The sequence below is a fragment of the Durio zibethinus genome, chromosome 7, assembly GCF_047325235.1.
Source record: "Durio zibethinus cultivar Kanyao isolate XHJ-2024 chromosome 7, ASM4732523v1, whole genome shotgun sequence".
Taxonomy (NCBI): Eukaryota; Viridiplantae; Streptophyta; class Magnoliopsida; order Malvales; family Malvaceae; genus Durio; species Durio zibethinus.
Window position 1 is genome coordinate 25,167,512 of NC_143168.1, and position 13,776 is coordinate 25,181,287.

General features: G+C 29.4%; 2 protein-coding genes across 8 annotated transcripts; both read right to left on the reverse strand.

Annotated features, from left to right (window-relative positions):
• Nucleotides 1-8,227: 8,227 nt before the first annotated feature.
• LOC111277161 (phosphoribosylaminoimidazole carboxylase family protein / AIR carboxylase family protein) lies at nucleotides 8,228-12,509 on the reverse strand. Of its 7 annotated transcripts, none has more exons than XM_089763993.1 (15): nucleotides 12,451-12,509; nucleotides 12,105-12,290; nucleotides 11,947-12,009; nucleotides 11,721-11,858; nucleotides 11,218-11,273; nucleotides 10,954-11,027; nucleotides 10,666-10,813; nucleotides 10,391-10,564; nucleotides 10,118-10,205; nucleotides 9,914-10,030; nucleotides 9,604-9,701; nucleotides 9,407-9,524; nucleotides 9,222-9,316; nucleotides 9,044-9,150; nucleotides 8,228-8,913 (listed from the first exon to the last, which is right to left on the reverse strand). In XM_089763993.1, exons 10-15 carry the CDS (start codon nucleotides 10,008-10,010, stop codon nucleotides 8,820-8,822), a joined length of 609 nt encoding a protein of 202 aa, XP_089620119.1. In that variant the 5' UTR covers nucleotides 10,011-10,030; nucleotides 10,118-10,205; nucleotides 10,391-10,564; nucleotides 10,666-10,813; nucleotides 10,954-11,027; nucleotides 11,218-11,273; nucleotides 11,721-11,858; nucleotides 11,947-12,009; nucleotides 12,105-12,290; nucleotides 12,451-12,509; the 3' UTR covers nucleotides 8,228-8,819. The 7 variants fall into 7 exon arrangements, with proteins under 7 accessions (XP_089620119.1, XP_089620121.1, XP_089620118.1 ...); XM_089763995.1 differs by having other exon boundaries at nucleotides 12,210-12,290; nucleotides 12,451-12,467; XM_089763992.1 differs by lacking the exon at nucleotides 12,451-12,509 and having other exon boundaries at nucleotides 12,210-12,363.
• LOC149518235 (phosphoribosylaminoimidazole carboxylase, chloroplastic-like) lies at nucleotides 10,113-13,254 on the reverse strand. Its single transcript, XM_089763448.1, has 10 exons — nucleotides 12,886-13,254; nucleotides 12,404-12,618; nucleotides 12,252-12,321; nucleotides 11,947-12,009; nucleotides 11,721-11,796; nucleotides 11,218-11,273; nucleotides 10,954-11,027; nucleotides 10,666-10,813; nucleotides 10,391-10,564; nucleotides 10,113-10,205 (listed from the first exon to the last, which is right to left on the reverse strand). Exons 1-10 carry the CDS (start codon nucleotides 13,252-13,254, stop codon nucleotides 10,113-10,115), a joined length of 1,338 nt encoding a protein of 445 aa, XP_089619574.1.
• Between the last annotated feature and the right edge of the window lie 522 nt (nucleotides 13,255-13,776).

Here is a 13,776-nt window from a genome sequence, read left to right on the forward strand (position 1 = left end):
GGGTTTCCTTTTTGGGTTTTTTTGTTGTTGCTTGCTAATTGCTAATCTTTCGCCTTCTCTGCCTGTAAGAAAGAACTGAGAGAGAGATAGGATCACGTGATGGATGATAGTTGGTACGGACAGTGAGAGAGACAGAGCAGGAAAGGAACAGTGGCTTACAGAAGGTCCTTGCACTTGCAGACAGTAAATTTGAAGTAACAAATAAAAATAAAAAAAAGATTTTTATTACATTACATCCGGACATGACTCCGTCCGTTGGTTTTAGACCAGTTGGTCCAAATTCCAAACAGATCTTTTGTTTTCTTACCAATATATTTTCTTAAGTGACGTTTGGATGTTGTAAAGAGATTCCATGTTTCTCATTTCTCTGCACCACCACTCGCCTCTTTCCACTTCCCTGCGCGCGTGCACCGTTCTAGATGGGATAAGAACCATTCATAATATAATAATGAAAGTGAAAATTACATACTCGTTCAATTTTAATTTTTATTAAACTTAAAAATTATATATTTTATCAATAAATTATACAATTATTTATCTCTTGTTCAACTTTATGGCTTATTTATCAATTTTTTTATTTTATTAATTTTTGGAAAATTTGTTGATTCAATCCCTATCCACATCTCATCTAACATATTCACCAACGATTTACATTGACAAACGATACTAGCAATTAGGCGAATTCTAGTTGGCCGATTAGTTTCATTTTATTATAACTTGACATCAGAGTACTTAGAATTGGGACCCGAAGGTTCACATGGCTTCTGCTAGTGTTGTCCAATCGATTTCCAACTGGCCTAAATAGGACTTTTATGTCCATTATTAAGGTCAAGTGACCCCCAATCTTATCAACAGACCACCCTTGTATTGTAGAATTTTCTGTTGTGGGGTGATCACGGCAGTTCAGCTTTCAAACCTGTTAGCCCTGTGGGTCACCAAATCAGTGAGCCATGGGTCTACCCACTGTAAAAATTACAACGCACCTACCTTTGTTTGTAGGTTGGGTATCTTAACATAAATTAATTAAATTAAATTATTTATTTTTTCCATTGGAAATCAAAATTAAAAAAAAAAAGGAGGAGATGCTCCCAGCTCTCCTAACATGATGGGTGGTTAGGGTGTCTCATTGATTTGTGTACTCAGATTCCAATCCTGCCTGTCCCACCCTTTCTCTTCATTGCTTTTGCTACGTTTCTGTAGATGCTCCCCTGCATTTCCCTCTTCGCATATATCTGCTTTTCTCCCACGCGCTTACTTTTCTTTCTTTTTGTTTTTTTTCTCGAATAATTTCTGATAAATAAATTGTTTAATTTTTTTTATTATTGTAAAATATTACTGAGATTATATATTCAAAATTAACATCCACAATCTTTCAAAAAAAAAATATATAAGTAAACTTTGTGTTAATAAAATCATAAGAAATTTAAAAATTTAATAATGTGAATAATATTATTTTAATATGCTCTTATTATATGTAAACATAAACTAAATTCTACCAATAACAAACTTAAAAAAATAACAATTAAAAATAGCATGCAAAACTTATAACAGACGAAAGATAGAAAAAAATAACATAACATAATTTGGATTTTAATATTATGTTTAGTATTTAATTTGCAATCAATTGATATTAAATAAAAATTTTAATTAAAATATAAAATTTAACAAACTTGAATAACATTATATTAATAAATTAAGATAACATCACTTTACCGGTTCAATTCAAAATCACTTTCATCGTAACGAATTTATTAATTGAGCTAACTTTAATTTGTTTCAATCTTCAAATGCTTCAAAAGTTGGCTACAAATTTTTGTTTGGATTTGCTCCTTTTCCTTCCTTCTTTCTCTCTCTCTCTCTCTCTCTCTCTCTCTCTCTCTCTCTCTCCTATATATATATATATATATATATGTATATATATATATATATATATTATTATTATTAATGCTTAGTTTTCTCACATCGGGTCGTTCCTTCTAATTTACACAAGCAAAAAGCATGGAGCAACGATCCTCTTAATTATACGTAAATTTAATTATATATATTTATATCATATAAAATATTAAAATTTATATGTTTTATATAAAAATTATATATTATAATTCGTAACGATATAAAAATATAAAATATATTTTTTTAATTTTATTAATTTTATATATAATTATTATTAAAATTTTAAATCATGTCATTTTTATATTTTATATTTATAATATATTTATATTGTGTTATCATATTATATTTTATATTATCAAATTTAATTATATGTAACACTAATGATGGCATGAAAAGTAGTAACTCACCATTTTTATTATTATCTTATTTTTATTTTCTACTTTTGTTTTATGTCAAATATTATCAATACGAAAATAGTTCAAGATAAATAAATTATTCAATTTAAATTAATTGAGATAAAATTTATAATACTTCTAATAATTTTATATTTAAAATTAACGTTAGCAAGAGTTTATTGAAAGTTATAAAAATCTTTTACTATTAAAGCAAACAAATTTATTAATTGAAGAAAATCATTCATATCAATTTGTGATAGGCTAACATATATAATTTTTGTTGTAAATGCAGAATTCAAGCTAAACTTATACTATTAATCCAATACATCTGATTTTTTTTTTATCTTATTTCGTCAAACCTAATACTATTAATAAAGTTTAAACACATTTTTATATAAATATAATGCATTTTAAATTATTTTCAAAATATTTCTTACACTTCAATTGATTGACCAAAAAAACTCTTAACCTTGTTAATAAGGCAAGTACCTTTGTCGCGTGGACTTTTTTTTTTTTTTTAACAAAATTGGCTTATTAAAATATACATTGTCCACATTTATGTATATATGAATTTTTTTTATTTGACATTAAATAGAAATATCTTATTTATTTAAAGCGTTTAACACTTTCACTTATTATGCAAAAATAAATAAATAAATAAATATTCATGCTTGGGATGTAAAGAGAAATAAATTCTTAACATTCTCGCACTTCTTATGATTATGGGTGTTTTTTTTTTTTTGGTTGATTTGATTAATTTTGATTTAAATTATTTAAAATTAAATTATGCTATTTTATTTTTATTAATTAAATTAAATTTTTTAAAATTTTCAATTAATCAAATAATAAAATACATTAAATTAAATTATATTTTAAAAATCTATTTTTTTATATGTAAAAAAATTAAATAAAATTATTTAATAAAAATATTCAAATACCAAAATATTAAGTTTAAAACTCTAATAATTTGAAATAAAATAGATAATTTTATATATAAGTTTTATAATGTTTTGATTAAAATTTAAGTATATTCGATTAATTTTATTTTTAATTTTAATTAATTAAAAATTAATTCAATAATTAATTAATTAATTGAGCTAAATTAATTACTTCAATTAAAACCGAACTATTAACATGCCTACTTGTGACTCATTAAACTCTAAGCAAACAATTTTCAATTCTAGCTAGCTGCCTAATATATTACCTCCGCACCCCCAAAAAAAATCAAACTATTGCTAGTGGGAATGAAAATCATTGGAAAGAGTGCCAATTTTGCCTAGATTTTGCAGTCTAAAATTTTGACAGCTAAGAGAGAAAATTGATGATGACAACCTTCACATGTTGTTGTTGTTGTTGTTCCTTTGGTTTTGTATTGTCAGCACCACCAATCTTTTCCATTTTCATGTCATTTCATTGCCTATGAAAATTTTGTAATTATATGGGTACCTTGAACCATCTTAAGAATTTTTATTGTTGCTCTGTCCACTTACCATGTGACTGCGATGAAAGGGCATATGGTTATAGTATTATATATTAATTTTATGACCCACATTTTGACACCCCTAGGGACACTCACTTCCAAACCTAGAGGATAAATATAAGATTGAAATATATATATATATATATTATTTGTATTTCTCTCCACATTTCTTGCAAAAGTATGGACAATTGGAGGACATATTTGGGTTTTTATTTTTAATAGCATATGAGAAATTTAAGGAAATATTTAATAGAAATTTGATTATTTTATCTACTTATTTAGTAATAGTATTAGATATTGCCAATGGGACATGATTTCAATGGCAAAAAGGAGGCCTTTGGATCTTTATCTTTCTAAGTTCAAATTTCATGAAATTTAAATTTCGTCTAATTATATATTTATTTATTTTTTATTAGAATGATCTATTATTATCATTTTTTTAGTAATATAATAGAAAGTATTTACAAACTTTGTCTCTTCCTAAAAGAATTTTAAGACTATTTTCTTATTTTGATTTGATACATTTAAATCTTTTTTTTTTTTGGAAATATTCTTCATAAGAATAAATTCAAATTGAAAAAATTTGTATTAATTTTTTATTGAGACATGTAATTTCATTAAAAAAAAATTAGTACAATTGATCTTTGCTCAAGTAGTAAAAGGTAAGATTAGGGTGTAATTTTTTTTTATTTCCTAATCTACTTTTAAACTTCTTATTCTATTACTTATTTGGCTAAAAAAAATTAGTAATATAAATTCTCTTAAACATATAATTTTTAAATATTAACTACTACAACATATCAATAATAAAAAAATAAAATTCCAAGAACTATTTGTCCATCCCAATTATCCCATTTAAACCCAAATTATGTATTTGCAGTTGTGGCCTGCAAATCTATTTGGATACAAATGGCCAGGGCCCAAAATAATTTCATCTTCAATTAATTATTGTGATGATTTCTCAACTGAAGAGCCCTACAAGAAAATTTGTCAGGACTTTGACAAGGACAATAAAAATAAAAGATTTGCTGTAAAAGGAGGCTTTGAGTGTTGACAAACAATTAGTTGGGTGTTGATTTGATTGGGTCAATGAAGCTCATTCTGCTGGAAAGTAAATTGTAACCATTAAAAATTCACAAAAAATAAAATAAAATAAATTGAAAGTCATCCTTTTGCACAGTATTTTACTTTCATAATAGCTTTTGTAGTATAATCTGCATATTAAAAATTATTATTTCATACATCAATAGATCATCCATGAAATGTTTAAACCAAATAAAATTAAAAGATTATTATATATATTTTTAATTTATTTTAATGGGTTATGTGATAACTCTTTCTCTATCTGTGGAGCTTAAATATTTTATAAATAATGTATTAGAAAATTTTTTTTTGTGTATTATATCATATATTGATTTTTTTTTTAATTTTTAGAAATGTAAAGGAAAATGGAACTAATTAAAATTTTTATAGAACTCATCCAAATAATAAACACTAGAATAATACAATTGAAAAAGAATTAAACAATATCAATTAATGATTTTTTTAACATTATAGTTTTGAAGGGTTTCACAACCAATACATTTTTCCTTCCTTCGAATGGTTGCATCCCCAACAAAAATTAAAAAAAAAAAAGTTACAACCGGCAAGCATAAAACAATAAAAGATTATCATGGAATAGAAGTCAAGCTGGTAACTGAAATCTTATTTTTGATCAGTCTCATTACTACCAGCGGATGCTGCAGAAAATTTCACGACAAAGTCATGAAAGGAGGGTGGTGGTGGTGGTGGTGGTACATGATGAGCAACGCCACCACTGCCACCTCCAACGTTCATTTCTGTCAACGTGCACCGACCGTGATTGCGTCCGGGTATATTTGTGCATGGATTTCCAGTTGACGGTGGCACCAGACCCTTTTGAAGCACTTGAGCTATAAGATTTTTGTTGAATGATGGCATTGGATCTTCATCACCTAGAGGCCTCATGGCCAAAACACGTTGAAAGCTGAGTATCGAAACAATGGCGAAAATGAACGTAACAGTAAACTTAGTAACATTAGAAGAAGCCATGTGTGTTGGGATTTGTGAAAAGAAAAGATTTGGTTTTTGGTATGAAAAATTTTGGGTTGGATTGATGGATTTATATATGCATGTAAGCTTTGGCAATATGTGAAATTGATGTTTGACTCCGAAAAAACCGCGGTTGGAGAGAAGACTTGAAGTTTGAATAAAGAGGAAGTCTAAATCAAATACACGGACCTTGAACTCCAAACAAACGAAGTCCATACAAAACTTTATTTAATTTTGTTAATCAAAGTTGAATTAGTCTATGTCGTGATTTTGCAACGTTTTTTACACTCATAACAATTTGTAATAGTCTCCCACGGAGGTGGCATGACTAGTAAGAAGTTATCCTTCTATTCACTTTTTTTTTTTGTTTCGAAGTTGAGGGTTGGAGTCATCACATGTCTTACTTTTCGTGCTACTATATGTTTGGATTTAGAGAAATGGATTTTATTCGTATTCAATGAAAAATTTGATTTTTTATTTGAATAAAAATAAAAATATATTATAGATATAAAAATAAAAATATGTATAATTTTAAATTTTATTAGATAAGAGTAAAGACAAATAATATGACACTTAATTTGTACTTAAATTATATATATAAATATATATTTAGAGAATAGATTTTTTATTAAATAATATAAATTATTATTTTAAATTAATTAGAATTAATATATATATTTATTAAAAATATGTATTAATATATATTTATAAAAAAATTATCTAAATATACAAAATAAAAATAAAAAACTAAAAAATAAATTTTTTTTTTTTTAAAAAAAAAAGTTATGAATAAAAAAATTATCTATATTTAATAAATACCCGCGAGAATAAGAATGAAATAAATTTGAAATACTTATTGAATATACATATAAAAGTAGATATAATATAAAAATTTAAAGATGAATATGAAAAATATTTTATTCGTCTCATACTTTACTCGTTAATATCTCAATTTTGATTTCAAAATGAGAACAAAAGATTAAAATTTCAATGAAATCTAACATTAAATTATAATATAATAATAAAATTTCAATAAAATCTAACATTAAATTATAATAAAATAATAAAGTTTTAATCTTAATTCAAAATAACAAACTCACAATGATTTCATTAGAATTGAGGGTTGTGATCCACTGGTTGATGCAAACTTTTCCTTTGTATGAAATTAAAAAAAAAAAAGTTGACTTGGTTGGAGGAAGGCTCTTTTTGGCATGGGTTTGGTAATTTATGTTAATTTGTTCACATGGATACAAGAAATGGAAAATGGGATCAAGATATGGGCTAACTTGAATGAGGAATACATGAATACTGACAAAGATTTCTAAGCTTATGCATCATGTTGATGAATATTAAATATATTATTATGGTTAACAGTGAATCTCAGCACCTAGAAAATTAATGTTGGATTCTGGAAAGCCATCATGACAAAGATCTTTGCATGCTTTGACTTATATTTATGATATCTGTCTTTTTATCTCTATGAGCAGAACTTGATAATTTTCATTAATTAAAATCTGATAACTGAAAAATAAACGAATAATTTTTTTAATAAAAAAATCATAATTTTGAGAGAAAAAAATTGCCGGTATTATTATTTCGAAGTCTAAATTAAATGAAAATTATTTTTAAAAATAATTATATAAATTAATTGAATTAAATTTTAATTTATAAATTTTTTTAATACTTGAAATATGATATTTATATAATCAGATAATTTTTTATGAATATTTTATTGGATAGACCTGGTGAGCAGTGACGTGTACCTTTCTTTAGTAACTTCAAATAAATATAAGTAATTCCAGGCAGATATTTTGATGTCTGAACACTATTTTTGTAGGCTTATTGCCTAATATATAGTTTATATGCAATTGTACAATCTAAAATTGAACGAATCCATTTCACAATGTGGAATGTATTTGGTTAAATGTTTAATACTTAATATTTTTTTATTTAAAGTAGAGGTATTTATGGATTAAATTAAATTGAATTAAGTTTAACTGATAATTTTGTAAGATCTAACTCAAATTCATTTTGAATTTGAATAAATTTGTTAATTATTTAAAATAATATTAAAATATTAATTTTTTTTAAAATTAGTATATTAACATTTAAAAACATATTTTAAAATTAAAATTAAACAAAAACTACTTTTTATTGATAAAATAATAATTTAAATCTGGACCCGAGTTTAAAAATCATTATTCGAGACCTAATCCGAATTAAACTTAAGTTGTGAATCTGACAATTAACCTGATCCATGAACTAAAATCAAGTACGAAAATTAATGAAATGATTCATATGTATTGCAACTTTTTCCCATCACCTTACCAAATTATAAATATCTAGTTTGGAATTTTGTCTTTTCATTTTCCCTGAATAATGTGTTATTATTACAACAATAAAAATAATTTCTCTAAGAAATTAAAAAAAAAAAAAAAAACCTGGAAGAAAGCACCATTGGAACTTGTGAGCATATTCCAGCTAATTGGTTCCAGCTTTTGGACATCAGGCATAAATTTCTCTTTTGCATGTTACTTTTTGCAGAAAATCATCTTTTTGTATTACTGCAACTGTAATTAATAAATCAGTACAAATCAATTTCTTAAGCATGTGATTAATCTCCATAACATTTAACAAGTTACTGAACTCCACCTCCTTCCACAAAAGTACATGGATTCCATTCACTAATTGAAAAAAAAGAAAGAAGAATGCTCTTACAAAAACATAAGGGTAAAAAGATTTGTCCTTTGCCCCCTCACTTGTTTTTTCCCATCACTTCTCCCCTTTCTTCTTCCCTTATATTTTTACTTTCTGTTATTTCCGACTGATACAATGCCATTACCACTCATGTTTGGTCAGGTTGTAGTTGTGGTGTCCCAATCCAAATGTAAATACCAAGATCATAACAGGGTTGGTATTTGATCTCCTCAGCTTGTGGAGAACTTCCAAAAGGAACAGGAAAAATCAGAGCAAGTCGTTACTCAAGGACTTAAATAAGCTTCCCAACCATCTTTCTGTAGCTTCTCAGCTTTTGTTAAGACATCATCCCTTGTGTCTTTTTGATACTGACTCATCCTGCCGATGACAAGTGTGCCACATCATTGACATCAATAAAATTGGTGTAAACAAGACAAAAATTAGAATTCACAATGTTTCAAGTTCGAAGACATCCATCGTATCTTTATAAAGAGAGAGGGGAACCTACCTTGACAATAGATCAGCATCACCAACTCCCAACATCCTGACCTCCAGCAATCCCGCGCTTGTAGCATTGTTGACTGCAACCGTGGCAACTGCAATACCCCTTGGCATCTGCATCATGAAAAGGTGAATAAACATCCAGCATTCAGAAAATGTAATGTCAAGTACAAGTTCGTGTGTACCTGCACAATGGATAAGAGCGAATCGATTCTGTCCAATGTAGAAGCACGGACAGGAACTCCAATAACAGGTAACGGTGTAAGTGCAGCTACCATACCTATAATTAAAAACAAACCTTATTAATGTCACTGAGACAGCTGATGTATGTTGGAGAATGATGTTAAATCGTAGTTTCTAAATAACTAGCCTGGTAAATGAGATGCACCACCGGCACCAGCAATGATAACCTGAATGCCTCGCTCCCAAGTAGAGGAGGCATAAGAAAACATCAGTTCAGGGTTCCGGTGCGCTGAGACTATTCTAACCTGCAAATAAATTAATCAATGGAATCAAAGTGGAAAAAGCGTCATTTAAAATAAAAATTCTAAGCTATAAAATGTCTACCTCACTAGACACACCAAACATATCTAAGATCCTTGCTGCATCCTTCATAACTGGAAGATCTGAATCAGAACCCATTATGATCCCAACATGTGGCACAACTGCATTTAGCAAAAAAAGGAAAGCAACATATATTTAAAATGTTAGTAGCACCAACCAACCATAGTTTCTAATCTCTATGCAGTTCAGTTTCAGTTATGTTGGGCATATTTCTGACTGGATCTTTCATTAAATTTGCATTCAATAGGAGTAACAAAAATCAAACAACTAACAACGAAACTAAAGTCCAACCATCAGCTCTAGGCCAACTGACATTCACTCTGATTTTCAGAACCTTCTTCCTTCAGCATTGACTTCAGTCGTGCTTCCAAAACACCAATAGAACGGCCAACAAGAATTATATGACCCATCTTCCTTTGCCTTCACATTTCTAGAAAAATCATCATGACAGCCAATTAATATGACAGTGTGTGACTGAGAGAAGAATGAGCCTGAAGAAACTTGAAACAAACCTAACCTGGCTTATCATACCAATGAACAGTTGCCCCTGGAATCCCCAGCGCCCTTGCTATAAGTTGATGAGCCATTTTGAAATCAGGCTCCCCCTGAAACCATAAATTTTTTTCACATAGCTCAGAACTTGGTCAAATATTCCATGTACCCAAGGACAAGGAAAACAACAAACTTTGATAAATAATTACTCATGCACAAAGTAATTTTAGATTATCATAAGAAACACAAAAGAAGACAGACATGGAAATTATGGAGAAGGAAAAGAGAAGGAACTAACCGCATTCTCACCCAGTAGATTGTGCATGATAGCAGTTGGAGTTTTCATGGATGGATCACCAAGAGGAAGACCAACAAAAGCCCCCAAACGCTGTTCAAACTGTGATGTATAGCAGGACTCAATTGTGTGATGCCCACTATTTTGAGGTCTGGGAGCTACTTCATTCAGTAGAATCTAGTTGAAACAAGGATAGGTCAGTCAAAGGCAGGAATTGCTAAATCATGTTGGCCATGTATGAGTGGAATTACAAATTGATAAAGATAGCAGATCTGCACCTGACTGTCCTTCGTTAAAAACAACTCCACTGCAAAGACACCAGCACCTTCTAATGAACTAATAGCTTTGTATGCAACATCATTTGCAAGTTTTCTGATCTTCCATGGCACATTAGCAGGTGCCTTAACAATGTGACATATGTTTTCCCTATAAGAACCCACAAGTTTACAATCATATCTAAAGACTTGCAGAGCTCCTCATATGTTAATAACATCACATAAATGAAATTCAGATGAAGAGAAAAGAAAGGTCAATGACTAGTAACAAGTAAAAACTGAATGTCTTACTTGTGAATAGTTTCAACAACTGGATAGCACAAGATAGAGTTGTCTCTTCCTCTTGCTACAATGACTGCCAACTCCTAAAAATAATATCAGTTTAGTTCAGAACCATATCTATACTCAATAATAATCATCTGTATATATCATAATCAGGCAGTTTGGAACATATCCCAGCAAACAAAAGCATTAAGTTGTCAATAATATATAAGTGAAAAGATCATGAAGCAAAATAGATAATAAAAAAGTCAATGGTACATTCAAGACATATACCTTCACAAAAGGAGCCCATTTCTCAACATACAAGCCACTATCAAATCCACCAAGAGCTGCAGTCAAAATGAAAATTCTTCAAAATGGAACAATGAAAAGAAGAGTTTACACTCCAAGTTGCAAAATGGACTTCAAGAGATAAAATTTGAAAGACAAAAGGAAGAATAAGGAACTGGCTGGAGGTCAAAATCAGATATTACTAAAGAAAAGGAAAGAAAAGAAGACAACTTCTCTAGTCTCAAATGAAAACCACCATATGAACATCTGCATCAAACTAAAAGGACACTTCTATTAAATACAGTCAACACATATATAAATTGCAGCTGAGATGAGGCCTGACAGATTTGGAATGGTCAAGGAAACTATAAGGCCACAAGCAACATTTTGGTCTTTTGCATATATTTAGGGAAATCCTATGACTTCAAAAAAAGAAAAAGCCATTATGAATTCAAGTTAATACTTAAAAGCTATAAAAATCTCCTTTTTAATAGCAACTCCCTTACCAGCTATTGCAGAAGGAAGCTCCTCTTCACTCTTTGCAACAGCATTTCCACGCCCATCATAGGCTAATCTCTTGTTCTTATCATAAGAGGATAGCCAAATAGGTCACCTGCTCTCTTGGCTCCTTCAAGACCATCAATCTGTTTATCCATATGTAGAAATCAATAATCCAAATAATAATTCAAACTCAATAGCTAGCCTTCAAACTCCTTAAAAATAGAAGACAACCTCCACAAACTCAGGAAAGGGAATGGCATGCTGGGAAAAATGAACTTTCTGGAGATATTTGTCCTGTAAAATAGAAAATACACATACAGCTTCATAAATTCATCTGGAAAGCAAAATTATGTATTACATAAAACAGAGAACTAGAGCAACTTAGCAACCTTTCAAGCATCAAAGGAAGAGGAAAAATGATGCAACTTATTACAGACATTTGTGAAGCTTGCGACAAAACAATTCCAAGTAAACAAGCCTACTCAGGAAATTACTTAGATAATTCGAATGGTAGAAGCTCTAGGTTCACAATCCACTCCTTGTTGCTCAAGTTTCTCTAGAGTGGCAACATCCACCTGTTCAATTTCAACCGTCAAAACTCCACATCTAACTTCCGAGAAACAGATTATGAATGTAAATACTTCATTTCTAACAAAGAAAGACCATAAATTCAGTTTTAAATTTGAACATTTTCGCGAATTCTTTAACAGTAGCACTATCATCAAAGCTTCCAACCATGTGATCATAAGCAATGGCACTGGCCGGGCAATTCTCTGAAGGGTCCAAAACCATGACTTTGATGGCCAATTTGGAAGCTGCTTGGCATAACATACGACCCAATTGGCCTCCTCCTAATACACCAACAACCATTTCGGATAGTCCATGAACTGGGGAATCATCATCCTTCGTACATAAAAGAAAAAATACATAGAAGCAAGTTCTAGTCAAAGAAGTCAAATTTGGTCCTACATAATAATAATAATAATAATAATAATAATAATAATAATAATAATAAACATTTGAATGTAAATAATTTACAATAACAAAAAAGACCCAAAATTTATGTTCATTCGTTTCATTGGAAACACATAAAGGCAAGGAAACAAGAGTTAGAAAATGAATTATAAATTGCAAAACACCTGAAAGGGGAGATGGTCTCGTCAGAGTCACGTGAGGGGCGGCAAGCGAGGATGGAATTGGAGAACTTGGAAGTAGAAGTGTGACGGAGTTGAAGCTTGTGGGGGTGATGGTCGTCGGCGGCAGTGGCCATGAAGAATAAGCCGAGTGGGAGAGGTGTTGGTGGCGGAGAACGAAAGTGAGATGGTCTGAAAGCAAAGACTGATTCATTGGTGGAACCCGAAAACACAGTGTTAGACCTCTGTCGGAGCATCTCCTTTGTCTTTTTCTTGTCACTTTCACTGGATTTTTTCTTTCACTTTCTTTGGAAAATTGATGAGAGACAGAGAGAAGAGAGTATTGGATGCAAAGAACAACAACTGCACCACTACTTCCGTTCCTACTCCACCCTGTCTGTCCCATGGGCTCCTTTTTTTTTATATATATCTTTTAAATTCTGTGATCTGCCTCCAATAAAAAAAACTGTTTTATTCTTTTATTGTAATTTCCTTTTTAAAATTTCAGTTCATGCATTAAATATATTATTAGTACCCTTTTTAATAGGTATTTCATAAGCAGGATGGAATAAAGTTTGGATAATTAGAAACAACACTTATTTTCTTTTTTTTTCCTCCAAATATTACTCCTTTAACTGAATTGTAAAAAAGATTGACCTTTAAAAATGTTTATAATTCCATACACGTTTTATGTAAATTTTTATGCTTTAAAAATTATTATTTTTTATTAGAATTGGCAATTAAAGATAAAATCATAGAAAATTGACAAATTCCAAGATAGGGGATGATGTTAAAAAAATTGTTGTTTGAACTCTTAGTGTGTGATGACATTTAATAAATTTAAAAGTTAAATCTAATAATTGTAATTTTTTTTATCCTTAAATTATGACATTCTTTTTACTAAAAATAATTATTTGCATTAAGAAAA